The 27,228-nt window shown below is 55.2% G+C and overlaps 10 protein-coding genes across 10 annotated transcripts; 4 read left to right on the top strand and 6 right to left on the bottom strand.

Moving 5' to 3' along the window:
- Nucleotides 1-125: 125 nt before the first annotated feature.
- On the bottom strand, nucleotides 126-1,850 carry BO72DRAFT_422004 (putative amidase; the record flags this gene model as incomplete). Its single annotated transcript, XM_040942794.1, has 3 exons — nucleotides 126-1,075; nucleotides 1,138-1,760; nucleotides 1,822-1,850. 3 exons carry the CDS (start codon nucleotides 1,848-1,850, stop codon nucleotides 126-128), a joined length of 1,602 nt encoding a protein of 533 aa, XP_040804916.1.
- Nucleotides 1,851-2,323: 473 nt separating this feature from the next.
- On the top strand, nucleotides 2,324-4,311 carry BO72DRAFT_422001 (putative neutral amino acid permease; the record flags this gene model as incomplete). The annotated part of the gene is made up of 3 exons (XM_040942793.1): nucleotides 2,324-2,887; nucleotides 2,951-3,380; nucleotides 3,459-4,311. Exons 1-3 carry the CDS (start codon nucleotides 2,704-2,706, stop codon nucleotides 4,309-4,311), a joined length of 1,467 nt encoding a protein of 488 aa, XP_040804915.1. The 5' UTR covers nucleotides 2,324-2,703.
- Nucleotides 4,312-4,374: 63 nt separating this feature from the next.
- On the bottom strand, nucleotides 4,375-5,223 carry BO72DRAFT_263851 (uncharacterized protein). Its single transcript, XM_040940145.1, has one exon. It carries the CDS (start codon nucleotides 4,975-4,977, stop codon nucleotides 4,552-4,554), a length of 426 nt encoding a protein of 141 aa, XP_040804914.1. The 5' UTR covers nucleotides 4,978-5,223; the 3' UTR covers nucleotides 4,375-4,551.
- Nucleotides 5,213-7,322, bottom strand: mpkC (mitogen-activated protein kinase mpkC). The gene is made up of 9 exons (XM_040940144.1): nucleotides 7,128-7,322; nucleotides 6,982-7,029; nucleotides 6,751-6,880; nucleotides 6,641-6,684; nucleotides 6,468-6,567; nucleotides 6,061-6,417; nucleotides 5,932-6,010; nucleotides 5,692-5,875; nucleotides 5,213-5,637 (listed from the first exon to the last, which is right to left on the bottom strand). Exons 1-9 carry the CDS (start codon nucleotides 7,181-7,183, stop codon nucleotides 5,448-5,450), a joined length of 1,188 nt encoding a protein of 395 aa, XP_040804913.1. The 5' UTR covers nucleotides 7,184-7,322; the 3' UTR covers nucleotides 5,213-5,447.
- A 2,092-nt stretch (nucleotides 7,323-9,414) lies between these two features.
- On the top strand, nucleotides 9,415-12,997 carry BO72DRAFT_465814 (cation-translocating P-type ATPase; the record flags this gene model as incomplete). The annotated part of the gene is made up of 2 exons (XM_040946737.1): nucleotides 9,415-9,436; nucleotides 9,678-12,997. 2 exons carry the CDS (start codon nucleotides 9,415-9,417, stop codon nucleotides 12,995-12,997), a joined length of 3,342 nt encoding a protein of 1,113 aa, XP_040804912.1.
- Nucleotides 12,998-13,304: 307 nt separating this feature from the next.
- Nucleotides 13,305-17,006, bottom strand: BO72DRAFT_474992 (putative DEAD box helicase involved in nonsense mediated decay; the record flags this gene model as incomplete). The annotated part of the gene is made up of 4 exons (XM_040947306.1): nucleotides 16,408-17,006; nucleotides 15,975-16,333; nucleotides 13,920-15,919; nucleotides 13,305-13,855 (listed from the first exon to the last, which is right to left on the bottom strand). Exons 1-4 carry the CDS (start codon nucleotides 16,804-16,806, stop codon nucleotides 13,305-13,307), a joined length of 3,309 nt encoding a protein of 1,102 aa, XP_040804911.1. The 5' UTR covers nucleotides 16,807-17,006.
- Nucleotides 17,007-17,955: 949 nt separating this feature from the next.
- On the top strand, nucleotides 17,956-20,571 carry BO72DRAFT_444909 (WD40 repeat domain-containing protein). The gene is made up of 3 exons (XM_040943925.1): nucleotides 17,956-18,326; nucleotides 18,397-20,056; nucleotides 20,110-20,571. Exons 1-3 carry the CDS (start codon nucleotides 18,284-18,286, stop codon nucleotides 20,330-20,332), a joined length of 1,926 nt encoding a protein of 641 aa, XP_040804910.1. The 5' UTR covers nucleotides 17,956-18,283; the 3' UTR covers nucleotides 20,333-20,571.
- Nucleotides 20,572-20,668: 97 nt separating this feature from the next.
- BO72DRAFT_474988 (uncharacterized protein) lies at nucleotides 20,669-22,022 on the bottom strand (the record flags this gene model as incomplete). Its single annotated transcript, XM_040947305.1, has 1 exon — nucleotides 20,669-22,022. The coding sequence occupies exon 1, from the start codon at nucleotides 21,758-21,760 to the stop codon at nucleotides 20,669-20,671; it is 1,092 nt and encodes a 363-aa protein (XP_040804909.1). The 5' UTR covers nucleotides 21,761-22,022.
- A 40-nt stretch (nucleotides 22,023-22,062) lies between these two features.
- BO72DRAFT_263746 (PRP38 family protein) lies at nucleotides 22,063-23,295 on the top strand. Its single transcript, XM_040940143.1, has one exon. It carries the CDS (start codon nucleotides 22,253-22,255, stop codon nucleotides 23,009-23,011), a length of 759 nt encoding a protein of 252 aa, XP_040804908.1. The 5' UTR covers nucleotides 22,063-22,252; the 3' UTR covers nucleotides 23,012-23,295.
- A 178-nt stretch (nucleotides 23,296-23,473) lies between these two features.
- On the bottom strand, nucleotides 23,474-25,366 carry BO72DRAFT_397060 (heme-dependent oxidative N-demethylase family protein). The gene is made up of 3 exons (XM_040942053.1): nucleotides 24,648-25,366; nucleotides 24,115-24,583; nucleotides 23,474-24,042 (listed from the first exon to the last, which is right to left on the bottom strand). Exons 1-3 carry the CDS (start codon nucleotides 25,171-25,173, stop codon nucleotides 23,562-23,564), a joined length of 1,476 nt encoding a protein of 491 aa, XP_040804907.1. The 5' UTR covers nucleotides 25,174-25,366; the 3' UTR covers nucleotides 23,474-23,561.
- Between the last annotated feature and the right edge of the window lie 1,862 nt (nucleotides 25,367-27,228).

The raw sequence follows: 27,228 nt of genomic DNA, 5'->3' as shown, positions 1-27,228 counted from the left end.
CGTGGTGGGACGGCAGTAATATGACGAAATCGAGGTCATGAAATGTTATGTTATGTCCAATGATGATATGACTTGATGAAATATGTACTGTACTTGCGATTTTGTTTTAGAATGGTTCATCAACATCACCTCGTTTCCCCTTGACTCTTCCAATTGAAATGCTGCTCCCAAGCATGCCCCACCCGAAGCACCTTAGCTTCCTGCCACAGCCCGCCGACAATCTGCATCCCCACCGGCAACTGAACCTCAGAATTATCCTTAGCAGCCGCACGACCCACTGGTATCGACATAGCAGGATGGCCCGTGACATCGAAGATCGCCGTATTGATCGTGAGGCCCATGCTAGGCCGGAGCGCCTCGACCGGCAGGTCGCGCGGGGAGCCATGGCGGGGGGCGACAATCGGCGTGGTCGGCATCACCACGACATCATATCGACCGAAAACGTCCTCGTAGCGGTCCCGCAGCCGTCGACCGATGTTGACCGTCTTGCCATACAGATCGGGGAACTGGGACGTGAGATACAGGCCGTTGATGATCACGTTCTTGGTGCTGGGGAACGCGCGCCGGAAGCCCTCGGGCGTCCAGGGGAGCCGCTCGCGCTCCATCTCGGTCAGATGCAGGCCGCGCCGGCCGTGCGCCTGGCCCAGCAGCGTCATTGAGCCTGAGATCCGCTGCTGGATGGTCCAGATAGCCGGGCCGTGGTAGTGGTCCGGCACCGACACCTCCTCGACGACCGCGCCCAGCTCCGCCAGCTTCTGGACGGCGTTCATCACGACTTGTTTGACTGCGGGGTCGACGGTGGCGTGCTCAAACCCTTCCTTCAGGTATCCCACGCGGACGCCGTCGAGGCGCCCCCCGGTTTCTTCGGTCTGTAGCGCTGTCGCGTAGGCGGTCGAGCCGGGCTGCGGGCTGCCCAGGCATCGGTCGTCGATTCCGTCATAGCCGCTGATTGTGTCCAGACACAAGGCGACATCCAGCGTGCTTCGAGCAATAGGGCCGGCGTGGTCGTTGATCGCGTCTCCGCTGGCGATGCCGGTGTACGGAATAAGGCCGTATGTCGGTTTAAGTCCCACGCCTGTATCGCAGGTCAGCACAACATCAATAGAAGTTCAGAAGCCCATGACTGAATACACGTACAGCCACAGAAAGACGAGGGCACACGAATACTGCCCCCCTGATCTCCACCGATAGTGATGTCGACTAGCCCGGCTGCGACCAGCGCCGCCCCGCCCGAGGTGCTCCCACCCGACGAATAACCCTCGGCACAAGGGTTCTCGACGATCCCCTGCGCACTCGTGTACGACGAGGTCGAGTGGCAATAATTCTCGCAGGTCGACGTTCCATGGATATCAGCCCCCGCAGCCAGTACCCGAGTCACCACCGTGGCGTCCGTGACAGGGGTCCAGGAGGGGATGATATCGCTTCCAAGCAGCTGGGGCACGCCTGCGACCGCAATCGTGTCTTTCAAACTGATGGTTTTGCCGGCCAAGGGCCCTCCATCGGGGTTGCCTTTAATCAAGAACTTATGTGCCCAAGCCTGGCCGAAGACCTGCTCTTTCGAAGAAGGTCTTCGAACGTTCTGTCGAGGGTATCGTTCGAGATCGGGGACGGGCTGGTAATCCTGGAGGTTGGAGACCGTTTCTGCACAGTCGTGCACGGCGGCCAGGAGCGTGTGAAAGTCGTCCTCCTCCTCTGGGCTGACGGCGAGACCGAGTCTCTGGAGAAGCTGGTTGGCATCTTCCTTTTTCACCGGGTTATCTCTGTTTGGTCTTTTCAGCAAGCGAAGTCCGAGGTTAGATGGTGGTTCGGTGATGTACGTACGGCGAGATGGAGGTGAATAGAACCGACATGGTGAGAGGTGATCTCAGTAAGCTTTCTCGCAAGCAACGCAGTCCAACAACAACAGATCACAATCTTGCTTGACCCCTGCAGTCATGTTAAACGAGGAATATAATTCATTCGAGGCGGGGAAACCGTTGGAAGAAGCAGAAGATTGCTCCAACTGCCAAGCCACAGGGCCTTATCGCGGTTGGGGTAAGAGGACTCCAACCAGGTTGCTGATAGACAATTGGCGCGCAATTGATCATTGTCAGCGAAAGCTTGACCCAACGATAGGCTTTCTTGTAGATTGGGAATACACTGTACAGCACTAAAGTAGATGTGACATGTGTTCCTGGCAAGACATCCTGGGCCGTTCCGATTGTTGCCCACAAGCTTCGGAATTCCATCTGGTGCGGAAGCTAAAGCTAAAGAGGGGTCATAAGTTACCTGATTTACCCAAACTGTTTGACCGGCTCAACAACTCCTTGAACATGCATGCCAGCACTGATTCACACTGCTGCTATAGCAGTACATTGATATCAAGCACTACCCCAATTCCCTATCAATCACCTTGCATAATCGATATGGCAGGGATGTCACTTACTCCAAATTGATAACATTACTCCAACTGAGGAGATAGTGAGCCGTTTGTTATCGCGACCTCCATCATTAGGTATGAGTGAAGCCATCAATCACTACCGAATCGGACAGGGCTATCATCAAGGATGATCAATTATTGCAAGATATACCATGCCAGCCCTGCAGCTTCCTGCAGCTTGATCCCGCACTCTTCATGCTCGTATAAGAATGATCGACCCCCCACCGCATTGAAAGGGGCGTTCCCCCCCCCTTGTTGTTCACATCAGTTGAGATTCAACCACGATGACAAACGAGGGCAAAGACATCAAAATTTCACCAGCGATGCCTGGTGAAGACATTGCCGTCGCAGACACCGAGCACATTAAATCCAATAATGACGGGCTTGAAGAAGTCTTCCAACAAAGCGAAGGCCAAGTGGACTTTCGGACCGTGAGCTGGATACGGGCATCAGCCATTTTTCTGAAAAGTTCGTTCCCCCTTACCCCAAACATCCATCGAGATCACTCAATAACCAAGAGTTGACACACAGTGCTCTTCGCGACCGGCATCCTCTCGATTCCCTCGGTCATGTACGACCTAGGCGCCGTCCCCGGGGCCCTCAACGTGCTCGGCTGGTGCGCTCTCAACACGTACGGCGCCCTCGTGCTCGGTGATTTCCGAGAACGCTATCCACAATGCCACACGGTCGCCGACATGGCGCAGTTGATGGGGGGTCCGATCTTCCGAGAGGTGGTAGGGTTCTTGTTCGTCATGACCTATGTGATCACGGCAGCCTCAGGGGTGATCGGGGTATCGGCGGCCTTCAACGCGCTGTCACTGCACTCGCTGTGCACGGTGTGGTTCTCTGTAATTGCCACCGTCATCATCGCCCTCTGTGCTAGTGTGCGGAAGTTCTCCCACATCGGGTGGTTGACCTGGGTCGGGTTTTTCAGTATCCTCGCCGCGGTATTCATCATCGTGTAGGGCTTTCCCCTTCCTCTTTCCTTCTAGACCACGCCCAGCTCATTTCACAAATTAACTAACACATTCGAAAAAAGCATTGGAGTAACCACCCTCGACCGACCGTCAGCGGCGCCTCAGGAAGGCCCCTTCGACCTGGGTTACCACCTAGTCGGCCACCCGACCTTCGCCGCCGGCATAACCGCCTCATCGACCATCTTCGTCTCCTCATCGGCGACCTCAGCATTTCTCCCCGTCATCGCGGAGATGCGCCCGCCCACCGCCCGGGCCTACCGGAAAGCCGTCGCTCTGTGCATGAGCTTCGTCACCGCCAGCTACCTGACCTTCAGCCTGGTCCTGTATCACTACTGCGGGAAATGGGTCGCCTCGCCGGCGCTGGGCAGTGCAGGTCCCGTCCTCAAGCGGGTGGCGTATGGCATCGCTCTTCCGGGATTGCTGGTCAGCGGAGCACTGTACGTCCACGTCGCGGCTAAGTATCTCTTCGTCCGGGTGCTGCGCGGCTCCCCGCAGCGAAGACGGCACCTCCAGGCTAACACCCCTGTGCACTGGGGTACGTGGTTAGCATGCGTTGTGGGTATGGCGGCCATAGCATGGGTACTGGCTAGTGCCATTCCGGTATTCACATATGTGTTAGCTTTGGTCGGGGCGTTAGGGTTCGCGCCATTGGCAATCAGTTTGCCCGGGATCTGTTGGTTGTATGTGAATGTTTACCATGGTCGAGGGGACTGGGGCGGGGAGGATGGGCAATCGTGGCACAAGAGGTGGACGAGAGTGGTCTTGATTGCAGTGCATGTTGGATTGGTGCTGCTGGGGCTGTTCATGATGGTCGGGGGAACATATGGTGTTGTGGTACAGATTCAGGAGGCGTATAGAGATGGAAGCGTGGATGGGGTGTTTTCTTGCGCGGATAACAGTGGGACGGTGTCTTGACTAGTTGTTATATGTGTATATTAGAGAATGTTCGATCGCGGTTTTTGATCTCGCATGCATATGCTCGGTAGTATACCCGTATGTCTAACCCGGTTAGCCATCAACTGTAGGATATTGCATAGAAGTACGATAAGTTCAAATGGCTCAAGCATCAGCGTTCATGAAGAAAGATGTTATCTCATTCCCACTGCATTAAGAATAGCTACAAAGAACGACGGCGCAACGCTGCATCAAGAAACTTCATACACGGTCATGAAAACGAAACCTTGTCCGATTGCTCCCACAGTTGACAGAAAACCGCCGGATTTGCATCTCTTGATCCTGGATCCTCATAACTTGGCATGTCGACGCCGTCGAATTGAGATGGACGGTGGTGCTATTGATCTGGCTGCACTGGGTATCGCTGGAAAACGCAACCGAACAGTTTGAGCCGTTGGCGATTTGCACTATGTATCCCAATGCACCGCCGTTGAGAATGGCATCGTGACATGGTAGACTGGTGTTTCCAGAGAAGTATGTGGTCTGGCCGGTGCATCGTTTGTTTTGGTACAGTGAGATCTGCCAGGCAGTTGTCGGATTGATTGTGGATCCTTTGAGTGATGGGAATGCGTAGGTGATATGGCAGAGGCTGATTATGATTGACCAGATTGCAAGTATTTCCTTCATTGTAGAGTCTGGATTGTAGACCGTGAGATTGTCGAAGGTAGTGGATGTGAGAGGAGCTTATGGGTTGATAGGTAATTTGCGTATGCAATGCTGCGATGGTTTCGAGGTAGGTGGATAGATGCTAGAAGGAAGGTAGCTCACGTCGGAGGGTGCAGCAATGTAGGCATTTCACGCTGCGGCTATGCCGAGTGTATGAACAGCCTAGAGGGATGGGGCAGCGATGGGTTTATGGCTCTTGGAATAGGTAGGTAAATGTGGTTCGAGGTTCATGTGATCGAAAAGCAAATGGGGCAAGGGGCGGGGTTAGTTGACCTCCTTACGATCGGAGGTGAGTATTTTTGGAAGGAGCATGTGTGTCATGATGTCACCTGCTCCAGGAATATCTGCGCACAGTGCTGTGATAGATACTACCTGTACCTTCTTTTCCTTGCTTTTCGCTTTCATGTGAATGAACCGATAGATGGCATGGGCTAAATCTGCAGGTATTGCAGGATGTCTTGGTCGATATTGTCGACAGCAGTCTGGTATATGCCATCAACTGGCTGGGGGCCTAGACCAGCTGCACCATCAATACCAAATGCCAGATCAGCAGATGCGCCTGGGTCGACAGTAGGCTGTCCCGTTGGACCAAGGTCGTGGAAATCAACCACCTCGGAGTATCTATGGTTCATGTCAGTCGGTCCAAGGTACGCCGCAGATAACCTTTGAACATACATCATAATCTTCCACTCATCGATGGAATGGATGGCATCCTGGAATGACCAGTCAAACATCGTCTCTGCGACCGGTTCGTCATTAGGGTCGTGATAAACAGCTAGGTATGGATGTTCTAAAGCCTCCTCAGCGGATATGCGTTTGTCGGGATCGATCACGAGCATTTTGGAAAGCAAATCAACGGCTATTCACAACTTGTTAGATCTCAGGTCCCTGAGGTTTGTCTACTGGTGGACTCACCTTGCGCATCGGCTCCGGGAAACAGGGATGCCCACACAGGAGGTTTGCGTTTGCCCAGTGACTGGACGATCTGCAAAGTCTGGCAGATGTTAGAGCTTGGGCCAAACCTTGGTCACTCGACTAGCTTACTGTCTTCGTGCTGATCCTCTGGATCACTTCATCCGGTGGGCTTCCCAGCGCTTCCGTGATCAGGAAGAACTGGTTGATGTGGTCCTTGCCGGGGAACAAGGGCTTTCCACGCAGCATCTCAGCAACAATGCAGCCGGCACTCCAAATGTCGACCTGTTTACCGTATCTCTGCCAAGTCAACATGATCTCCGGCGCTCTGTAGTATCTCGTGGACACATAGCCCGTCATCTGGGGCTCTTGCACTCGAGCCAGGCCGAAGTCACAGATCTTCAAGTCACAGTTCTCGTTGATCAGGAGATTACTAGGCTTGAGATCTCGATGGATGACCCCAGCCGAATGAATGTATTTTAGTCCCCGCTAGTCTTCATTAGCATGAGTAAGATGCAGCACAACCCGAGGATATTTACCAGAAGCTGATACGTGAAGTACTGTACAAACTTTCCATCGAGGGGCTTGGAAGTGAGGAGTCGATTCAGATCAGTCCCCAGAAGCTCGGTGACAAGGTACCTGATCGTCCCTGTCAGTATCTCCACATTGATCTGTTCCCACGTGGTGATGTGAGTTTCGGGGTCCCACTTACACGTCCTCGGACGGGGAGATGAAGATATCACTCAGGCCAATGAGCTTGTGTGGCAACGCGTTAGCCTGCGAAAGCAAAGAAGGGAAGGAAGATCCGGAACACCAGCATACATTTTCATGACGTAAATGCTTGAGCAGCTTGACTTCCCGATACGTGCGCTTAGCGATCGTGGGGTTCGAGAAGGGCTTCATCATCTTCTTGATGGCCACTGGTTGGCGGGCGATGAGATCGTTTGCGGAGCTGCAGGATTTATTTTTGGGTCAGCCCATGTGCCCCATTCCCTTTTTTGCTTCTTACCAGCAGGATACTATAGGAACGTATGGGAACAGAGGAGCCAATACCAGACAAGCCCAAAGGCCCCAAGTCCGACCGGTTGAAGGTCCGCATATCTAGAGAAATTAAAAAGTTTAGCTTGCGGGGGAGCGGTTCGTCCAACTACTGGGTACTACTACCAGGTTTCTAGAAAAACATCGGCGGGGATTCTTACCTGTTTGTGGTTTCGAAGGTGGTTCCCAGGATCTGCGAGCGAATGAACTCGGCCATGACCGTGGGTTTGGTAGATCCGATCGGGGAAGGGTAGTATGTGTACTGCAAGAGCACTGTACGGATGGAGACGATGATGAGGTCTGTTGATGGAGGATGGATACTGGAATACTGATGGTGATGATGATGATGCAAATACAGCGCAATGAACGAAGAATAATGTCAGTGGCGAGGTTCAAGGGGGAAGAGGTTTTATCGTCAGGGCGGTTGTATGACAGCTTGACAAAGGTGCATCTCGATCGGCCGCTAGTGTTAAGGGAGTGCCTCGGCCTGTTCGGTCACGTCTGTGGCGCTCTCGAGGGGCTGCTTAGACGCTTCCGGACTCTTCTATCGGCGCAGAAGTGATGGAAACAAAGATGAAAATTGGCCGGCGATTGGTGGGATGAGTTACCAGCCAGCCAGCAAAGCTGCAGGGAGGTGTTTTGTTGTGTTGTACGAATAATGTATGTAGGATGTCTGAGGAGAGGGGGAAGAAAAGAGGGAACTGGGGAGCAGGGAAGATGAAGGATGGAGGATGGAGGGGTGAATGAATGAATAGGTACAGACAGTAACTAATGTTACTGTTGTAGTAAGCCAGCATCAGCAGTTCCAAGTCTGTAACTACAGTAGACTAAACAGTCTAGAGTGCGACCCATGGTCTCATCTCCGTCTACGCTCCACCCCACCCGTTGACCCGGGGGTATCTCCAGCACCTAAACAATTATGGATCTCTCAGGGACGAACTACTCGTTGGAAGTATTCTCCTAAATTATTCTTGAGGATGAACTGACCCAGTGCATGCAGCGATTTGAGGGGCGGTCATTCACAGTACAGACATACAGATACATACCAGGTACAGGCGGTACATACTCTCTCATCTCGCATCGAGCGTTCCAGAACATGGGGCCCTGGTCGACAACAATCAAGGCAAAGGCGAGTTGGAAGTGTCAAGAAGGGCAGAGAAACCGGACTGTGCCTGTCAATCGCAGTTTAGCCGCGGGAGAAATTATCCCCCACGAGCCAATAGTCGTGCTGCTGCAGATGTGCTGTGACATCATCGATGGATCAGCTTGGGTTAAGGTGGTGTTGATCTTTGCCTTTATGGTCACATTCACAATCTATGGACTTGAAGACGAATGAACTGGATTGCTGCGGAAATGAACTTACCTAGTAGCAAGTTTCCCTTTCCACTTTACACAGTACATATAGATTGAAATTAGCGCTTCTTGTTGCCTACTGGCTAGTAGCCAGAAGTACATGTCGGTGTGTGTGGTCTCGGTACTGGGTCACATGACGCGAGAAACTATAAACACTACAGTAGTTAACTTAGCTGTAGCTAGTTCCTTCCACTACTAATTCAAGCAATATTCAGAGCCTGACCGAAGGACTATAAACTGGCATATTCTAAATATTCCTAAGCAGTCCCAGATTACTCTAAAAGTGAATATTAGACAAAAGACCTCGAGGGGTTTTACTTCAAACTACATAGATGTTTTGGGACCTTGGATGCCTAAGGCACTTATAAGTTGATGCCTGACGGGCGCCTTAGCCCGGCAGTATCCCTGCAGCGGCTCGTCCAAGGTCCCTCTCTCTGCTGGACGAGCGTGGCGGAGATGCTGCCAGCAAAAAATCGAAAGGCCGCCCTATTCGGATCCGAACCACAACAAATGCCGCATCAATCTGGCCGGATGGGGGATTTTGTACGCGGGATTTGTTTGAGCGATTGAGTAGGCTGGTGGTTGCCAAAGAGGCACCGATCCTCTGCTCCACATACTGACTGGCCAGAGAAATTCCCTCAGGGCTTCTATCTCGGTGAAGGCAACACTGCTTCAGGATCTCGAAAAACCCTTGAAGGGATCAGGCTGAGGCTCTGGGACACTTGCTTGGAAGCTTTATCCGCTGAATCGTGGAGTTTCGTGCCATATACATCCCAGCCTTATAATTCAGGTACTAGTTATGTGATTCTACGATCGTACATGCCAAGCTTCTCCGGAATGTGCAGAAGGGAGGAAGCACAGACCAACCTACGCAAGGTTATATGGAAAAGGGTCGTCGGACGAACAAACACACCCGCGATCCACCCCCAGCCAGAGTAGGGCTATCGGAGATCCACATGCTTGGTATGAGGGATTTCCGGGGGAGCCTCTCCTCCACTCGCTAGGGAACTCTTAGGGTACAGTAGGAAGGCAAGAGAGAACAGTGCGAGCAAAATCTAATCGGTGGAAGCTGTCTTCCCTTCTTCATTTGCCATCATGGTTAGCCCTCATTATCACGGTGCTCTTGGCGATGTCGAAAAGCTTCTGTCATGGCTGCCCCGATGGAAATAAATACTGCAGTTGTCTGCATTGCCATCACTGCACAATAACCCACCCAACCCATCATTATCTCTCTCTTGAAACGTGAGACGTGTGTGCTGCCCTGACCTACGCTGGCTGTACGTGCTTTGTGATACCTCCCTTGCATCGCCCCAAACCCATTACTTCGGCTCTCACAGACATGTCCTCTTCTCCTGCAGGCGGTGCTGCCTCGGATGACAAGCCTCGGACCTCCCTAGAGTCGGACTTGGAATCCGATGGCCACAGCCCCAATGGCAGAAGTCGAGCAACGCAGTTTCACTCCATCAACTTCGACAACGAGACTCATCCCGCCACCAACAACCGGTCGATCTACAATGTGACGCGGTCTCGAAGCCGGGATACCGTCCGCAGTGCCCGCAGCATTTCCCAATCATCTCCGGAGGCTGGCATTCCCATCGAATTCCGTACCATCTCCTTTCAGATATCCGAATCCCAGGCTGCAACTCAGGAGGTCCTCAAGGCTCGCGGAGAAAAGGAGAAGAAGCCGGATCAAGATTACTTCGAAGGCTTGGACTTTCATCTCCTGTCCACCGAGACACTATGCCAACAATTCAATGTCGACGCCAACCAAGGGTTGAGCGCCGATGCAGCACAGACTCGTCTGCAGCGGGACGGCAAGAATGCCGTCGCCCACCACGGTGAGAACTACTTCAAGAAGGTCTTCTGGTACGTCTTTGGCGGCTTCTGCTCGGTGCTGTGGATCGGTGTGATCATCTTCTTCCTCTGCTGGCGGCCGTTGAGCAATCCTCCGTCGGTAACCAACCTCGCCATGGCCATCCTGGTCATCATCGTCATTGCCTTGCAGGCCTCCTTCTCCGCCTTCCAGGATTGGTCCACCTCTCGGGTCATGAACTCCATCCTGGGGCTCCTGCCCTCCGATGCGATGGTCATGCGGGACGGAAATCTTGTTCGAGTGCCGGCCGCGGACTTGGTTGCGGGCGATCTGGTCCACATCTCCATTGGCAACAAGGTTCCCGCCGACCTGCGCATCATTCGCAGCTCTGGCGATGTGCGATTTGACCGGTCCATCCTCACGGGGGAGTCTGACGAGGTCGAGGGAGCGACCGATGCCACGGACCAGAACTTCCTCGAGACGCGCAATATCGCCCTCATGGGCACCAGTGTCACCAACGGCAATGCTGTCGGTGTCGTGGTCCTGACTGGCGGCCGATCGGTGATGGGCCGGCTGGCCTCGATCACCGCCACCGTCAAGGAGAAGCCCACGCTCATCCAGAAAGAGATTTCCCGCTTCGTGCGCATTATCGTGGTGTTGACTGTCATTCTGGCGGCTGCGATTCTCTTCACCTGGGTGGGATGGCTTCGCGTGGACCAGCCCGGCTTCATGAACGTCGTAGAAATGCTGAACGACGTGATGGGCTGTGTGGTGGCTTTCATCCCCGAAGGCATGCCGGTGGGTGTCGCTCTCACCCTGATGATTGTGGCCAAACGCATGAAGGCGAACCACATCCTACCCAAAGGGTTAGCTACGGTCGAGACCCTGGGCTGCGTCAATGTCATATGCTCCGACAAGACGGGCACTCTCACCCAGAACAAGATGTTCGTCCAGTCTGTGGGGTTGGTTGACCAGGAGTTTGACATGGAGGCCCTGGAAAGCGGCCAGGAAAAGTCGATTCCGATCCCAACTGCCTTGGAGCCTCTAGTGCAAGGATCCACCCTGTGCAACGATGCTTTCTTCGACCAAGAGACCAAAGACTTGCCCATCAACGAGCGGACGGTGAATGGAAATGCCACTGACGCTGCTGTGCTCCGCTGGGTCGCGACGCTGCGGCCGCACGGCAGTGCCGGCCTGCATGAGTACGAACGCGTCCACCAGATCCCGTTCAATTCGAAAAACAAATGGATGCTCACGGTACACAAAACTCCCCAGTCCCCTACGCGCTGTCTGGTCTATGTCAAGGGGGCGCCCGATGTTCTCGTGCCGCATTGTACGTCGTACCTGTGCGGAGACGGATTCCCCAAGCCCATGGACGCCGCCGCCCGCGAATCCTTCTCGGCCTTTCAGCAGAAACTCTCGCGTCGCGCCCAGCGCGTGATCGTGCTGTGTCAGAAGGACTACATCCCCACGGCGGCAGTCGGCACGAATGACTTCAACGAAGAGATCCTGGCCCGCGGAGTGCAAGATCTCACCATTGTCGGCATCTTCGGCATCGTCGACCCTGCTCGCCCCGAGATCCCGGCCACGGTTGCCGCCTGTCGCCGCGCCGGCATCCGCTTCTTCATGGTCACCGGTGATTTCGGCTTGACTGCGGCCGCCATCGCCCGAGACATTGGCATTTTCACTGGCACGGCCGAGCCGGACACTGTCTCCGACCTGCAAGCGTGGTCTGCAGACGGTGGTGAGGACGAGGAGGTGGCGTCGTCGTCGTCGGCGAAACACTCGAGACGGAGCCTGCTGGTGGAGGGGACCCAGATCCCCGCGCTGCACCAGGCCCAATGGGCCGCGATCTGCCAGTACGAGGAGGTCGTCTTCGCACGCACCACGCCCGAGCAGAAACTGCGCATCGTCGAGGAGCTCAAGGCCCGGGACAACGTGGTGGCCGTGACGGGCGACGGAGTCAACGATGCCCCCGCGCTGCGCGCGGCCGACGTCGGGATCGCGGTGGTCTCCGGCAGCGACGTGGCCATCGAGGCGGCGGACCTCGTGCTGATGGACCGCTTCGACTCGATCATCGACGCCATCCGGCTGGGCCGTCTGGTCTTCCAGAACCTGCAGAAGGTGATCGCTTACCTGCTCCCGGCGGGCAGCTGGTCGGAGATCTGGCCGGTGGTCATGAACGTGTTCTTCGGCGTGCCGCTCCCGCTCAGCTCGTTCCTGATGATCATCGTCTGCGTCTTCACGGATCTGTTCCTGTCGCTGTCGCTGATCATGGAGAAGGAGGAGTTCGACCTGCTCAGCATCCCGCCCCGCAACCACAAGACCGACCACCTGATCAACCTGAAGATCTACGGCCAGGCGTACCTGTTCATCGGCGTCATCGAGGCCGTCAGCGCCCACGCCATGTTCTTCCTGTATATGTACAAGCACGCGGGCATCCCCTTCCACGCCCTCGTCTTCGCCTTCGGGAAGTACGCCGACGGTTTCTACGGCTACACCGAGGCGGAGCTGGCCCACTTCAACGCGGTCGGCCAGAGTGTCTACTTCGTGTCGCTGGTGATCATGCAGTGGGGCAACATCCTCTCCGTGCGCAACAAGCGCCGGTCCATCCTGCAGGCCGACCCTCTCCGCAAGAAGCAGCGCAACTTGTGGCTGCCCTTGGCGATCCTGGTGTCGCTGGCCATCGCCATCTTCGTGACGGAAGAACCCGGCCTGCAGTCCTTGTTCAACACCGCGTCGATTCCGCTGGAGTTCTGGTGTATCCCGCTGGGCCTTGCGGTGGGGGTCTTGATGATGGATGAGATCAGGAAGGTCGTCGTGAGCATGTTTCCCCACAGCGTGGTCGCGAAAGTTGCTTGGTGATCATCCACCAAGGAATGAAGTACTGTACATAGCTCATCAACAACGACATATGATTCACGAATGACATGTATTATTCGTATCAGACCCGTGGTTACGCAGGGACTCAACCAAGTATACAGCGGCTGTATTTTCATGATCCTGCTGCAGTACCTCCATCGGTCAAGCAGATGACAATTGCAGCAAAACAGTTCACTTATACAATATCGACTCGATAGTATCCACGGTGAAGAGAATCGAGACCTCTGCAATGAGATAGCTCCTCTCCTGCAAGGCTGGTAATTATCCCATTGGTGAAGGTATTCTAATCTCACTCATCGTACAAGTCCAGAAGTGACACCGACATCCGTCGGGGAGTCGCCTTCACCCTCTTCTCTCCTGCCTGGTCCTTACCGCCGCCCCCTCCTTGCTCGTCATCCATCACCATAAGATCCTCCATCGCGGTGCACAGATCCGTATCTGGCGCACTCGGCATTTTACTGGCTCGAGCTTTTTCAAACAAGATGGCGTCGTGTTCTTTGACTCCTCCGCTGGCATAGGCTTGGTAGGCGCGGATGCCTTCGGGGCGGGGATCCGCTTTCGGTTCCACCGGGACGTTCAACTCCGCCGCCGCCGCCGCCGTTGCTGCAGCGTAACTCGTCTCCAAGTCTACTTGGCAACTCGTACACGAACATAAATGTTGGGACGAGCATAATGACCGACACTTGTGACCGCATTCCAATCTCTTGTTGCAGACGCTATCGCACACGACTCGTGAGTGGGGGAAGCTATGGCATTTCAGGCTGCATAAATGGCCGCAGTCGAGCTTCTCGCCGCACTTTTCATAGCATCCTCCATTTATGTAGTCCCATTCGGAGGGGCCTGAGTGAAGACAAAGAACCATTAGCATCGAACCTATCTCAGGCCAGGAGGAGGAGGAACCCACTTTTCATGAAAGTCCTCTCTTTATGCTTCACGCAGGTCAGGGGCAGCTCCACCCCGACTCGCTGGGGCTTCATGATGGAGACAACACGGCTCCACAAGTCGCTATGGACTGCAGCAAAATTTGCATTTCCAAAGATGTAGAATCCGCATCTGGCACGCGACAGCGCAACGCAGACACGATTCACGATGGACAAGAATCCGATGTTGTCACCCCCGCTACGGACCATGGAGAGAATGACGATCTCGTTCTCTTCACCTTGATAGGAGTCGACGGTAACGACCTTCAGGTACAGGCCTTGAAGGTAAGGGTGTCTTTTCATAAGGTTCAGCAGATGCTTTCTCTGTCCATTGTAGAAGGTTAAAATGGTGATCTCGTGGACAGGCACACCGTTCTGGATTAGATAAACAAAGAACCCCACGATCATCTGTGCTTCGGTCTCATTATACTTCGATGCAAAGCTGTCTCGAGTCTCAGGCCAATTATGAGTGAAGAAGTAAGACCGGCGGTCCCCCATACCAACCACTTTGGGGCGTTGAAGCACCGATCTATGGTCCTCGAGGGTGCCGTAGATGGGCTCTAGCAACTGCCGTACCTCCGGGGGCATTCGTCTCTGCCATCGCAAGGTGACGTACCCCATGTTGTTATTCACTAGCCGTTCAAACATCGAGATATCGAGGTAGAAGGGATCCCCTTCCAGGTCTTGCACAGTGCAGTTTCCTCGCAGTTGCTGATGATCGCCGACGAGTATCAGGTGCTGAAGAGAGTCAAAACATGCAGCTGCGATTGGGGCCTCAATTGCTTCAGCGGCCTCCTCAATCAGCACAATCCTGGGCTTCAAACTCGAGACGAGACCTCTGTACTTGCTCAAGCCGGTAGCAGTCATGCCGATGACCTTTGCGCCTCGAAGGATTGCATGATCTAGCTCCCATCGACCAGCTTGTATCCACCTGCAATTCTTCTGGTACTTGGAAGCAAGTTCACGGAGCCGTTTTGTGATTTTCTCCTTGAGCACCTGCCGCATTGAGTCGTATATGTGTCCTCGTGCTTCTGGCTTGACCTTCCACAAATCCGCGAACTTGTTATGGTTGGAAGGTAACCCACTGGGGAAAGAATGGCTCCGCCCACACATGCTGTCAAAAATGTAGAGAAAGCGGCCTTTTAGGTACTCAAAACCGTCATCTTCGAGCCCTTGCTCCGCCTCAAGTTCTTTCAACTGTTCGTATTCGAGGTCAATCTCATCTTCTGCGAATCCGAAGTTGTCCTCTGCATATTCGACCTGGAAAGGCACCGCTTCTTCCCCTAGCCAAGCGACTAAAGGATCGATGATGCCTTCTTTGTCAGAACTGATCCAGTCTTCTGCTCCTTTTTTGAGCGAGTTTAGCTGAGCCTCAGTCAGCACGCCGTACTGGACGAAGAACTCCGACGATAGCGGCGCACCCGCACGCTCGGCCCCGAATGGCTCTAGGAGGTCGGCTATCTCTTTGGTCAGTCTTCTGTAGTCGAGACTGGCTGCTGTCCCCGCACCGCCACTGACTACAGCCATCTCATTTGCTCGAAGAGCGAAGAGAGTGCGCAGTTTGACACCGGCATCCGAGCTGCGCGCGCCCAGACGGATATATTTCTCTTCGAAGAGCGAGACCAGTCTGAGCAGCTGATCTAAGGCATGGTTCGTCTGAGAGGCAAGGATTATGGGCGGGTCATTGGGTTTCATGTTGGAGAGCAAGATCTTCAACGCAAGAACTGACACATATGTTTTGCCAGTCCCCGGGGGACCTTGTACAATGGACAGTCGCTTGGTCAGCATGTTATGAAGGGCTTCCCATTGGGTTGCATCACGATCTCCAATCGGCACCGATGGCCATCCTGCAAGCAGGTCAATTCGACTGTCTTCCTCGCACTCCTCGATGATTGCCTGGAGATCGACGCGAGGGTTGCTTTTCACATATTCCGGGGGCTCGATCTGATGATCAAGTCGGCATATGTGGTCGGATAGAGGAAAACTGCATATCATGGTTAAAAACCGGACATGCGATAAAAAAATACAACACTACTTACCTTTCCTGGTCGATTTTCTGCAAAGTCGTCATCGTGTGTCTAACCGACTCAAAGTACCCATCTTTCGCTTCGACCATCAGCCACTCTTTCTGGGGATCGAACTCGACATCCTCAGGCTTCGCGAAGAAGATGTCTATCTGCGGAGGCTTCATCTTCACGCTCTCCAGAGTCCTGCTCGCCACCACAGCGACGACACATTGCGTCCGAAAGACATCGTCTGCCGGGGAGAGCGCGACAAGGGATCCAGTGATCAGACGCTTCGAGTACTCCCAAGCGATATTTTTTCCCGCTCGATGTGTTGAAAACTGAATCCGGAATCCAAGCCCCTTAGGGGAGCAAGTGACACCGATGATGTAAACCTGGCGGTCGTAGACGTGAGCCGAGATCCAAAACCCCAGACACCGAGCTGGCTCATAGGATCGAAGTGACATACCTTCTCGTAGATCGAGGCAACTTTGTTCTCCATCATGTCTGGGTGTCCGCGAACATGTGCTACGGCATCCCGCAGCGGAGCGACTGCATCCTCTCGCAGCAGCTCATAGTGTGCTTTGAGGTACGCGTGCTCCGACTCCCAGGGACCGAAGATGTTGTTGGGGGCGAGGTCAACGAAGTTCTCGTCGTCTGCATCTTCCTCCGCGATGCCCATGATCTCCGCTGAAGAAGGCAGCTCCGGGCGATTCAGCCATGGCTCCGGGTTTTCGGGCTTGGAAGGGAAAAGATAGTTTCTGATCTCGGGACAGGCGTGGTCTTTCTTTTCTGGATGGACTTCTGCTGGCTCGGGGAGTCTGCTTGTGTACAGGAAGAGCCCGCGTTTCTGCTTCTTGTGCTTCATATTGTGGGTTGTTTGTCGAAAGAGGGAACGACTTTGGAAGGACTCGTGTTGACGGAGTCTGTTGTAGGTGCTAAGGATGAGGGTGCTAGCAATTGCGTGTTAGACTTCCAGACAATCTGGGGGGTAATGGGTTGGCTTGTTGGCAAATCTGGAGTCATAAGTCTGTATTATGTTAGGAATAATTCTCGACCCTGTCAAGCAAGTGATTCTGCAGTGAGAGGGAAATGACAGTAGACTTTTCGAGGTTAGGGTGTAGTCCTCAACAATTAAAACAATTGCGTTCTGGGTGCAAAACGAGGATTTCAGACAATTGTAGTATTTGTAAGTTTAAAATAAAAGCTAAGCTGCACTCAATATGAGCCGGTGCAGTTTTAACAGAAGAATCTCATTCACTGTATAGGTAAAGCCAAAAGCAAGTAAGAAAGAGGTCCCTGGCTTTCCAGAGGCGCGGTTTCTCAGTAACTTGTTCAGATGAAAAATGTCTGGCCAAATTCACACATTGGAACACAGCTAGCTTAAGTTCTACAGCTCTATGGCTTCCTTCACCTTCTCTTTCTCATGCGGGATGTTGCTTCACCTCGAGGCAATTGCAATCGCCCAGACCTAGGTATTATTTACATCTTTTTCATAGAGTCTGTTTGTCTTTTCCATAAATTATTCACTATAACACTTCCTAAACATTGGGTAGTCGAGTCAGACAAACTGAGAACCAGCCAGTCATCCCAAAAGTATAGCCGGATCGTTGTTCGTTTGCATGAGCAACAATGCCGGCAAACAGACATCCCCAACGAAGATCTAGACTAGGCCCTGGCTGCATGGACGTATAAAAGCGTGCCATCTGGAATTACTTTTGCAAGTTGGGCCACAGCAATTTTCCAGCAAGAACACCTCATCCTCCCAGATCTACCAAAATGAGCAGGATACAAAGAAGCTGCGGCCGCCAGCAAACAGCCACAGCATCCATCATGAATCGAAGTATACCTACCCACTCTTGTCGAAAAATGTTGATCCGGGGAAAGACTCCGCTAACCGTGTTCGGCATGCCTCTTTGCAGCCTCCATACTCAGGCACCAACTAGGCGGTCAGCATGCTCGCCCCGGGGAAAAGGTACAGCCATGAGCGATTCACCAACTGATCGCAATCCTTGGCCTATATCGCAGTACTCTATATTTTGGGGGCGTCAATGGAGGTCCTGATACAATTCGACCTATAATCCCGAGAAATGTGCTCTCGAAGACCTTTATATAACGGCAATATTCACTGAAACTAGAACAGTACAATGCGCGCATGGCATGCGACTCCAATAACCCCGATTCATTGACCTCTTATTGAAGCCCCCCACCCTACCCACCGACAAGGGTTCTAGCAACCCCAGCCGGGCATACACTCTATATTACTGGCGACCTCACACTCGCGCTGCCGTTCACTTCCTTGCTTTCACACATAGCTATAATCCCTGTCGATTTCCTGTTGCAAAATGGCCTCCCTCGCAGAAGATGACGACGATCGCGATCTTGCCGGTAGAGACCCCCTCCTCCCTCCCATGACCTCTTTCAGCAGCAGTCGACTAACACATTTCCGCGACAATAGGCTCCCAAGACGGCAGCTCCGACAATGAGATGGACGATACGCTCCGAGATGCAGACGACGGGGTCAACGACAACGAAGCGGACGCCGACGCCGAAGACGCCGACCCCGATGCGGAAAGCCAGTCCAACGTGTCCGAGAGCGCGGGGGTCGCGACGCAACAGAATCAGGACGTGGAGATGACGTCGCCGGGGGCCGCGAACGTTGCGTCTCCGGTATCTGTATACCACCCTCCGGTGCGACCGGAGTGCCTCACGGCCTCGACGTTCGACATCGTCCCCACGACGGCGGCCCCGCACAGCACCTCGATCAACGCGGTAACGGCCACGGCGGATATGCGATGGGTGTTCAGCGGGGGCTCGGACGGATACGTGCGGAAATTCAACTGGGTGGACTCGATCAACAGCAAGCTGATGCTCACGGTCGCGCAGCGGCACCCGTTCGTGGACAGCGTGATCAAGGCCGGCGTGCTGATGACCTACTGGGAGAACATGGATGGGAACACGATATCGCCGGTCTACTCGCTGGCGTGCCAGAGTGAGGGACTGTGGCTGTTGTCCGGTCAGGAGTCGGGCAACATCCGCCTGCAGTCCGTCCGCCACGAGGAGGGCAAGGAGATCGCTCTCCTGCGGCAGCACACCTCGGCCGTCTCGGTGCTGACCCTGACCTCCGACGAGAAGTCCCTGCTGTCCGGCAGCTGGGACAAGCGGCTCTTTGACTGGGATCTGAACACCGGACAGACGCGCCGCGCGTTCGGGTCGACCGCGGGGCAGATTTCGGCGATCGAGATGCGCCCGGAGTCCAGCCTCCCTGTGCCGAAGGATGTCATCGAACCGCCACAGCCGAATGGCACGTACTCGTCGAACTACCAGGCGGCAGGGGGGGAGAATAGCTTCGGATCCATGGACACGTCCAACGACCAAGGCGAGAATGACGCTGACCCGGACCCGCAGGCGGGCTCGCCAGCGGACTCGCTCTTTGGCGGCGCCGACTCTCTGTTCGGCGACGGCGACGGGCCTGGCGGTGACGAGGCGGGCGGATCAGGCAACGCATTCGGCATTGATGACGATGACGAGTTTGGCAAAGCACTCACTAACGGAGTGCCTCCGGAGGCCGATGCCCCCGGCGAGCCGGAGACGAGCCACAATGAAGTGGCAGAAGCAGCAGCACCACCACCCCCAGCGCCCGCGGATGCCGTCCCCGCGCCCCCCGACCCCAACGCCATGGACCAGGCGCCGGATTCGACCGACCCCGTCCAGCCCAACGGCGCTCCCGCGCCGGTCGTCAACGGCCTGCCTCACGCGGAGGAGATCGAGCCGACCGCACAGAGCACTGCATTCAGCGAGCCGGCACAACCCGAGCACACGCCCAGCAACGACAACACCTTTCTGGGGGCGTCGATCGACGGCACGATCCGCATCTGGGATCGACGGCAGCCGGACCCGGTGGCGCGGATCATCCCGCGCAATGCTCCTCCGTGGTGTATGAATGCGTGCTGGTCCCCGGACGGGAACTACATCTACGCGGGACGGCGTAATGGGACCGTGGAGGAATACAGTCTCCACAAGGGATTGAGGGATCCGGAGCGGACGTTCAAGTTCCCGCAGGGCAGTGGGCCGGTGACGGCGCTGAGGGCGATGCCCAATGGCCGGCATATTGTCTGGTAGGTTTGGTCTGGTGATGAGCAGAAGAATCAAGCTGACTGATACGATGCAGTGCATCTCATGATATCCTTCGACTATACGATCTGAAGCATGAGCAGGTGACCCGACACTCGACGGTGCCTTTCCTCATCATCCCGGGACATCGGACGGGTACGGTGTCGCAGCTGTACATCGACCAGGCGTGTCGGTTTATGGTGTCGACGAGTGGGAACCGGGGATGGGAGGGGAACACGACGGAGGTGTTGTTGGGATATGAGATCGGGGTGCCTCGGTGATGCCTCGGATGTTTGGCGCGGTGTCTTCACTAGGGGGTAGCGTAGTAGCCGGTCCCAGCTGCGTACCATCAAACAACGTCACCCTATATTACCTACAGGCCATAGATATGGTACAGCAACGACCACAACAGTGACTACCTGACCCTCTGGCCTTCAAATCTACAACTTCGTTCCCAAACCCACCGCCAGAATGGAGTGTTAATTTATAGCATCAATTCTCATTACAACTCATATACAACACCCACACACCGAATACACACCCCAAACCCCAAAATCATAAATCATAACCATCATCATAGAAAAACCGCCTATAAACTCCAACCAAAGCAAACGAACTCAATCATAAAACCCCTCAAACTCCACCCCCGGACAAACCCCCTCCACCCCCCGCCTCCACGCCCCATACAACGCATTCCCCTCCCACCTCACCCTCCCATCCTCCTCCGTCTCAAAGACCACATACCCGGCCTGTTCCCCAGCCCCAGTATCAGCATCAGTATCACCCTCCGTAACAACCCCCCTAACCAACCCCCCAACCTCCCGCCGCATGACATGCCCCCTCGCCTCGACCTGCCCCACACTCCCCACCCGATTGACGGTGACCAGATACGCCCCGCCGCCCGGCAAGACGCTCTCCCTCTCCGGACGCAAGGGCACCGCCATCCACGCGGGGTTATTGTACGAGTCCGGGCGGGCGGGATCGTGCTTGCCGGGGAGCGGGTGGGAGAGCAGCACGGCGTCGAGATTGGGGACGGAGGTGACGAGGCCCGGGGTCTGCAGGTAGAGGACGCTGTCGTAGGAGACGAATTGCATCTGGCCGTGGCGGAGGAGGTGGGCGTCTGTGGTTTGGTGGCCTGTGTCGATGGGGAGGAGCCAGATGCTGTTGGCTAGGGCGGCGGTGCGGAGGTGGGCTAGGGCTTTGGTTATGGTTGTGTGTTTGGGGTCGGTGTCGGTGGTATCGGGGGGGCTGGAGGGGTTGGAGGGGTTGGAGGGGTTGGAGGGGGTGTACAGCTGGTCCCATTCGCGCGGGTACATGAAGAGACGATCTTGGATGCGGGTGCGGTTGCTTGGGTCGGTTGCTGCGGTCAGGGAGTGGAAGAAGAGGATCGCGCTGCAGATGTGGCTTGGGTCGGGGCGGGTGAGGAGCTGAAGGTAGGCGTAGGTGCCTTCTGCTGCGGGGGTGGGGTCTTGGTTTGGCTGGGTTATGGGCTGTTCTTGTTGTTGCTGGTTTGGTGGGGTGTTGAGGAGGATGGATTGGTCCTCGTTGTGACGGGGTAGGGATAGCTCTGGTGCGCGGATGGCATGTTGGATGTTGCGGACGGATTGTTGCTGGAGGACATAGCCGGACAGGAAGAGGAGGAAGGTGAAGGTGCAGATGATGCCGGAGGAGATGATCACCGAGACGGTGGAGGAGGTTAGGAGGACCATTGCGATTGCGATGTCAACCACATGGGCTGGAGGTATGTACAGTACAATATGAAGTATGAAGTATGCTTGTTGATAATGATAATGCGGGGGAGGAATGGTAGCGTATGTACTGGAATGTGTATTTTGCAGTCAAGAAAAGAAAAGATAGAGTTATGAATAACCTTCCACCAGGCACATCCCTCTTCCCACTAGGTGGTAGTAGGACCCATAATTATTGCCTCATCGTTGATAGAATCATCGGCGCATAATATAAACACCGACTCAGCCCATGTTTCAGACGAAGAGTGATTTCGTTGTCCGCGCGACAATCGATAAGAAAGAAGGCTTGGCAGAGGGAGCTGGTGCCAAGAACGAACTCCAAACGCCTTCACCTAACTTTCCACTCCCCTCCCTCTCTTCTTCTTCTTACCTTACGCCGCCGCATTCTATCCTTTTCCTTTCCCTCCCCCCTCATCTTGACTTTCTCCAAAACATATATAAAAAAAAAAGAAAATGACCCACCGCGCCGACGCATCCTCCTTCCTCGACAACCGAGGCTACACCGGCCCCCTCATCCGCGGCGTCAACCCGGCGACGCTCTTCGAGAAGGCGGTCCGCGACCGCATCACCGACTCCTACTATTGGAAGGAGCAATGCTTCGGTCTGAACGCGGCCACCCTGTGTGACCGCGCCGTCGACCTCACCTGCATCGGCGGCGTGTACGGCGTGGCCGAGAAGCCCACCCCGTTCCTGTGTCTCGCCTTCAAGCTCCTCCAGCTCAACCCGGACCGCGACATCATCCTCGAGTATTTGAACTTCACCGATCCCGACACCGAAGATCCCCCGACTTACAACAACCCGAACGGGAATAACGGCGGGAACAACGACGAGAACAGCGATGGAAGTGATGCGGTCGTCAAAGCGCGGGGCGACTTCAAGTACCTCCGCGCGCTGGCGGCGTTCTACGTGCGGCTGACCTTCCCCGCAGCGGACGTCTACAAGACCCTCGAGCCGCTGCTGCTGGACTACCGGAAGCTGAAGCGCCGGGTGCGCGACTCGTTCACCCTGACGTACGTGGATCAGTTTGTCGATGAGCTGTTGACCAAGGATCGTGTCTGTGGTACGAGTCTGTGGAAGTTGCCGCCGCGGCAGCAGTTGGAGGATTTGGAGTTGTTGGACGAGCGGGTGAGTCCGTTGCAGGCGGAGTTGGATGAGATGGAGAGGAGTGATGACGAGGACGACAAAGAGGAGGGTGAGGAGAATGATGATTGAGGCAGACCTTGGCAGTTTGCGAGTTGTGCTGTCATCGATGGATGCATTGATGCGCACGAAGGAAAGAGAAAGCTTCACACGCCTGGCTGGCTCCTGCAGGCTAAGTCGGCTGGCAGCCCCCTGGACTCGTATACGTCACCAACTGGGTGCTCCGCGTTTCGGGAATGTCCTGACAACCCAGCCTGTGGCCTAGGTGCATAGCCTGTGTCAGAGGCAGGAGATGGTATCGACCCTGTACCTTATGATCTGGCCGTGACGTTGCGTCGGGTGAGATGCATCGCAAAACCCTACGATCTACACAATTGGAAGAAGCGCAAGTCTGAGCACTCGCTGGTCCTCGACTCGACTACTTTGCTTCAGAGTCAGCCAGCAGGGAGACTAAATCTCAACACCAGCTTCAGCCTTCGACCAGGGAAGATACAAGTTGATGAGCAACCAGAGATACCTAAGTTTTAGTCTCACCTATATCCCAACCTAAACAAAGAGAACCACCAATCAATACATACACAAAAGCCACCCAGCTTGACCACCAGATAACCACGAGAATACTCTAAAACCCCTGCTGCCGATGCCACTTGTCCTGCCACCCCTTAAACCACGGACTCTCTTCCAGAGTCGCCACCTCCCAACCTTTAGGAACCAACCCACTCTCCTCCTGCTCTTGGGCCCATTTCTCCAGATTCGGCAAAACCACATGCTCTACATGCCACGTCCCCTTGTACTCCATCAGATTCTTCTTCCCGTGTTTCAGGACCGTCGCCGCGAGCGCCGGCACGCCCGGCTCGTCGCGGAACTCGGTGACGGGGGTGAACAGCGCCTTGAAGTTGAAGACCACGGCCGCCGACAGCGGCAGCCGCCGCAGCGTCTGCCAGTCGACGCGGAGGTTGCAGTCCTCCAGCTTGAGGGCCGGGTCCTGGGACAGCCGCAGCACCTCGTGCGGATCGCCCTGGGGCATGTACAGGGGTTCGCCCACCTCCAGACCCCAGGACCCGCGCTGAATAGGCTTGTCGGCGGGCATCTTGGTGAAGAACCTGTCCGCATATCAACATTAGCCGCATCCCAACACACGTTTCACCCCCATCCCAATGAAACGGGATACCCACCGATCCATCGAAAACCGCATCTTCTCCTTATAGTCTGGAATCGTCTCATGGATCTCATGCAGCTGCATCCCGATCTTCTTGCCGACATTCCACCCCAGCGAGGAGCACACGACGCCGGCCCGCAGGAAGTAGTACCCCGTGGTCTCGTCGCGCAGCATGATGCCGAAGTCCTCGGGGATGTGGTCGATGAGCACCTCGAGCGGGTGGCGGGCGGCGGTGACGTCCTGCGAGACGCCGAGGATGCGGTTGTGGAAGATGCGCCGGTCCTCGAGGGCGAAGTACTGCGGGTAGCGCGCGCACACGAACTGCAGCACCATCTCCATCAGCTCCTTGCAGGCCAGCTCGGAGCCCGGCAGGGCGCCCAGCACGCCGCTGCCGTGCTGCGCGTACAGGGCGCGGCGCTGCGCGATGCGCGCGCGGTAGGTGCTCTCCAGCTCGATCCACCAGTCGGTCTCCATCTTCGTGAGGGCTGCCCCCGTATGGAGGAATGGTTAGCGTCGCCTCTTGTCCGTAGGGCTGGAGGGGAAACCTACACATGGTCTGATGGTACGCCCAGCGGAACGGGCGATAGGGCCGGGGCCGGGCCCGGTCGATGTCGAAACCCCGGTACGGCTGGGGCAGGGGCACGCCGCTGAGGGTCGCGTAGTCCGGGAAGTCGCCGAGGGCTTTGAGCTCGGCGACCGAGAAGCCCGTCGGGGTGTAGCGCCGGTCCGGGCTCGTGCGGTAGTCGGCCGTCATCGGCAGCATATGCCGCTTGATTTCCTCCTCGTCGATGGCCTGGTAGGGGACGGCGAGCGGGAGCGCGGCCAGCGCCTGCCGGCGCGGTGGCGGGAGCGCGTCCACGTAGGACGGTCCCCCGTTCGCGGCGGCTTGTTTCTCGTTCGACGCCGGCGAGGACGGCCGTGTGCTGATCGGCGATCGGGCGTAGCTGCGCAGTCGCTGCATTATTGAAGTGCTGCTGCGGCCTTGCAGTCTATTCACCGCAAGATATACCCCCGACAGAACGACCATGAAGAGGCCGAGCAGCCATACGTTGCTTCGGTCAAACATTGTTTCCATAGCTTCAACCCCGTCTCATCGGTGTTGTTTCAATAAATCGGCGCTAGACTCCAGGACTTTCCCGGCCTTGTGTATCGCTATCTTGCTATGTCGACAGCGTAGACAGCGTAGAGGGTAGACAGCGCAGCCAAGCTTGACAGGGTAAACAGATTGCCAGATACCATATCCGGACGCACCGACATTATAAAGGCAGCCCCATCACCCCATCATAGAGACACAAAAAGATCCACCACCGACCTCATATCACCTCGCAAGGGAAGCGGGGGAGGGAGGGGGGGACATGTATGTATGTAACAAGCGACTCGTTTCGATCTACCGTTTTCGGTCTGAGGCTCGGAGGAGGGGGGGGGAGGGGGGGGGAGTGATCAGCATGCAAAGGGCTTTTTACTGTGTTGGGTGCGCGAACGCAGAGATGATAAGGGAGCAGCACATCCATGACATGCAGCTTGGTTTGGTTTGGTCCGGTCTGGTTTGATAGGGAGAGTGCCCATTGCCCAGTGGTGGATTTTCTGAGGTGTGCAGGATGGTCGAGACACCAGGGCATGCACCCCGCGGTTGATTGGAGCGTGGGGATGTAGGGAATGAGATGATTTGATGGCTGGGCTTTATCGGCGTATCAGTCTCTCGTCTCTGGATGGATGTCCTGCTTATCAGCTGCAGCTGCAGCTTCACTGCGAGACAGCAGCTCCATGCAGTGACTTGCTGGCTCAACGCACTTTGCATCTATCTAACCCTCCATCTGAGAAAGACGGAGATGGCGAAGTGCAGCTACCTCTCCAAGGTACTGGGTAATCTCCTTCCGCCTCGACTTACATCGTAACTGAGGTCGAGCGTGTCAAGGTAGAGATACAGACACTACGAAGTACGGAGTAGATAGCTACGATATCCAACCAAGCTCGGTTGTTATCACGGCGGGATGCGGGGGACCTCTGGCCGCAAGATAGGTACGGTACAGTACATGCAGGACAGTATCTCCTCGACCGCAGCTGACCGCTATCCAGGCCCGAGGACATGATACCACTTTTTGTGGAATGGCACATAGTGCAGCGCATTGCAGTGCTTGGTAGGGTGGTAGGTTGGTGCCAGTCTGGATCAATTGGACCGAAGAGGAAAAAACCGAGGCGACACTCCGCATTTCCTGGAAGGGTAAAGCTGTCCCGGGGGTGGTCGTGGTGGTCATGTGCTACTTTAGTTGCATGCATCTGTACAGTCCAGGGCGTGCATCCAGGGTGTATATATACCATGTAGCATGGCATGGCATGGCATGACATGGCATATCTTGATACAGGGTGATCGTAGACCCGTCAAGCTAGAGAGAAGTCGGTAGATTTGTACTATAGGTGTATGTCCTTACCTTCCACAAGAAGCAACCCCGTATACCACCACCACCACCACCACTACAACCCCTCTACCGCCCCCAGACAACCTAAACACCATCCCCACCCCAATAGTAACATCAACACCAACAACAACAACATCAACAGCAAGACCCAAATCCAAAACCCTCCTATATCCAACCAAAAAAAACCACCCTCCGACCCACAAAGCAAGAAGCCAAATCCCACCCTCAAACCCTGGATCAACCACCTAACGTTAGATCTGAAACGAAAGCGAACTTACCGGCAGCCTATGCTTAATGAAATCCAGCACAAAACCGCCACCGGCAAGGAATCCGTGGCTACACAATCCACAATCAAACCCATGACATCATTTCTACACTCCCCCCAACACCCGATTGTGAGGGAATGATCGGGGTGGCGACTGGCGAGGGAGATATTGAGATGTACTGTGCTTGTAGTCAATGCAGGTACCCGCTTCTCTTTTTTTCGAGGCTCGGGCTCGGAATGAGGGAATTAGTCGTTATGTATGGGATGCACTTGGATGTGAGTGATCGAGTCAGGAGGAGGATGGATCCCCCCTACACGTACATAGTATGTACAAGTCTCAGTAGTGGGTGGGGACAAGTGGGCAGAGTGGGTGGGCATCTGGAAATTCTCGCGTGCCTGGGACGATGGAGAAAAGAGCCGGCCACTAGACTACCAGAGGCGGAAGGGA

The sequence above is a fragment of the Aspergillus fijiensis genome (assembly GCF_003184825.1).
Source record: "Aspergillus fijiensis CBS 313.89 unplaced genomic scaffold BO72scaffold_7, whole genome shotgun sequence".
Lineage (NCBI taxonomy): Eukaryota > Fungi > Ascomycota > Eurotiomycetes > Eurotiales > Aspergillaceae > Aspergillus > Aspergillus fijiensis.
The sequence above is the reverse complement of the archived record's forward strand: the minus strand, read 5'-3'. Positions and strand labels throughout refer to the sequence as shown.

Coding starts and splice junctions, on each gene's coding strand:
- BO72DRAFT_397060 (XM_040942053.1), bottom strand. CDS start 25,173: ATGGAAACAATGTTTGACCGAAGCAACGTATGGCTGCTCGGCCTCTTC. Junction 24,584..24,647: donor GGCGTACCATCAGACCATGT/GTAGGTTTCCCC, acceptor ATACGGGGGCAG/CCCTCACGAAGATGGAGACC. Junction 24,043..24,114: donor ATGCGGTTTTCGATGGATCG/GTGGGTATCCCG, acceptor ATATGCGGACAG/GTTCTTCACCAAGATGCCCG.
- BO72DRAFT_263746 (XM_040940143.1), top strand. CDS start 22,253: ATGACCCACCGCGCCGACGCATCCTCCTTCCTCGACAACCGAGGCTAC.
- BO72DRAFT_444909 (XM_040943925.1), top strand. CDS start 18,284: ATGGCCTCCCTCGCAGAAGATGACGACGATCGCGATCTTGCCG. Junction 18,327..18,396: donor CGACGATCGCGATCTTGCCG/GTAGAGACCCCC, acceptor CCGCGACAATAG/GCTCCCAAGACGGCAGCTCC. Junction 20,057..20,109: donor AATGGCCGGCATATTGTCTG/GTAGGTTTGGTC, acceptor GATACGATGCAG/TGCATCTCATGATATCCTTC.
- BO72DRAFT_263851 (XM_040940145.1), bottom strand. CDS start 4,977: ATGAAGGAAATACTTGCAATCTGGTCAATCATAATCAGCCTCTGCCAT.
- mpkC (XM_040940144.1), bottom strand. CDS start 7,183: ATGGCCGAGTTCATTCGCTCGCAGATCCTGGGAACCACCTTCGAAACC. Junction 6,568..6,640: donor ATCTCCCCGTCCGAGGACGT/GTAAGTGGGACC, acceptor AGGGACGATCAG/GTACCTTGTCACCGAGCTTC. Junction 6,011..6,060: donor AGAGGATCAGCACGAAGACA/GTAAGCTAGTCG, acceptor AACATCTGCCAG/ACTTTGCAGATCGTCCAGTC.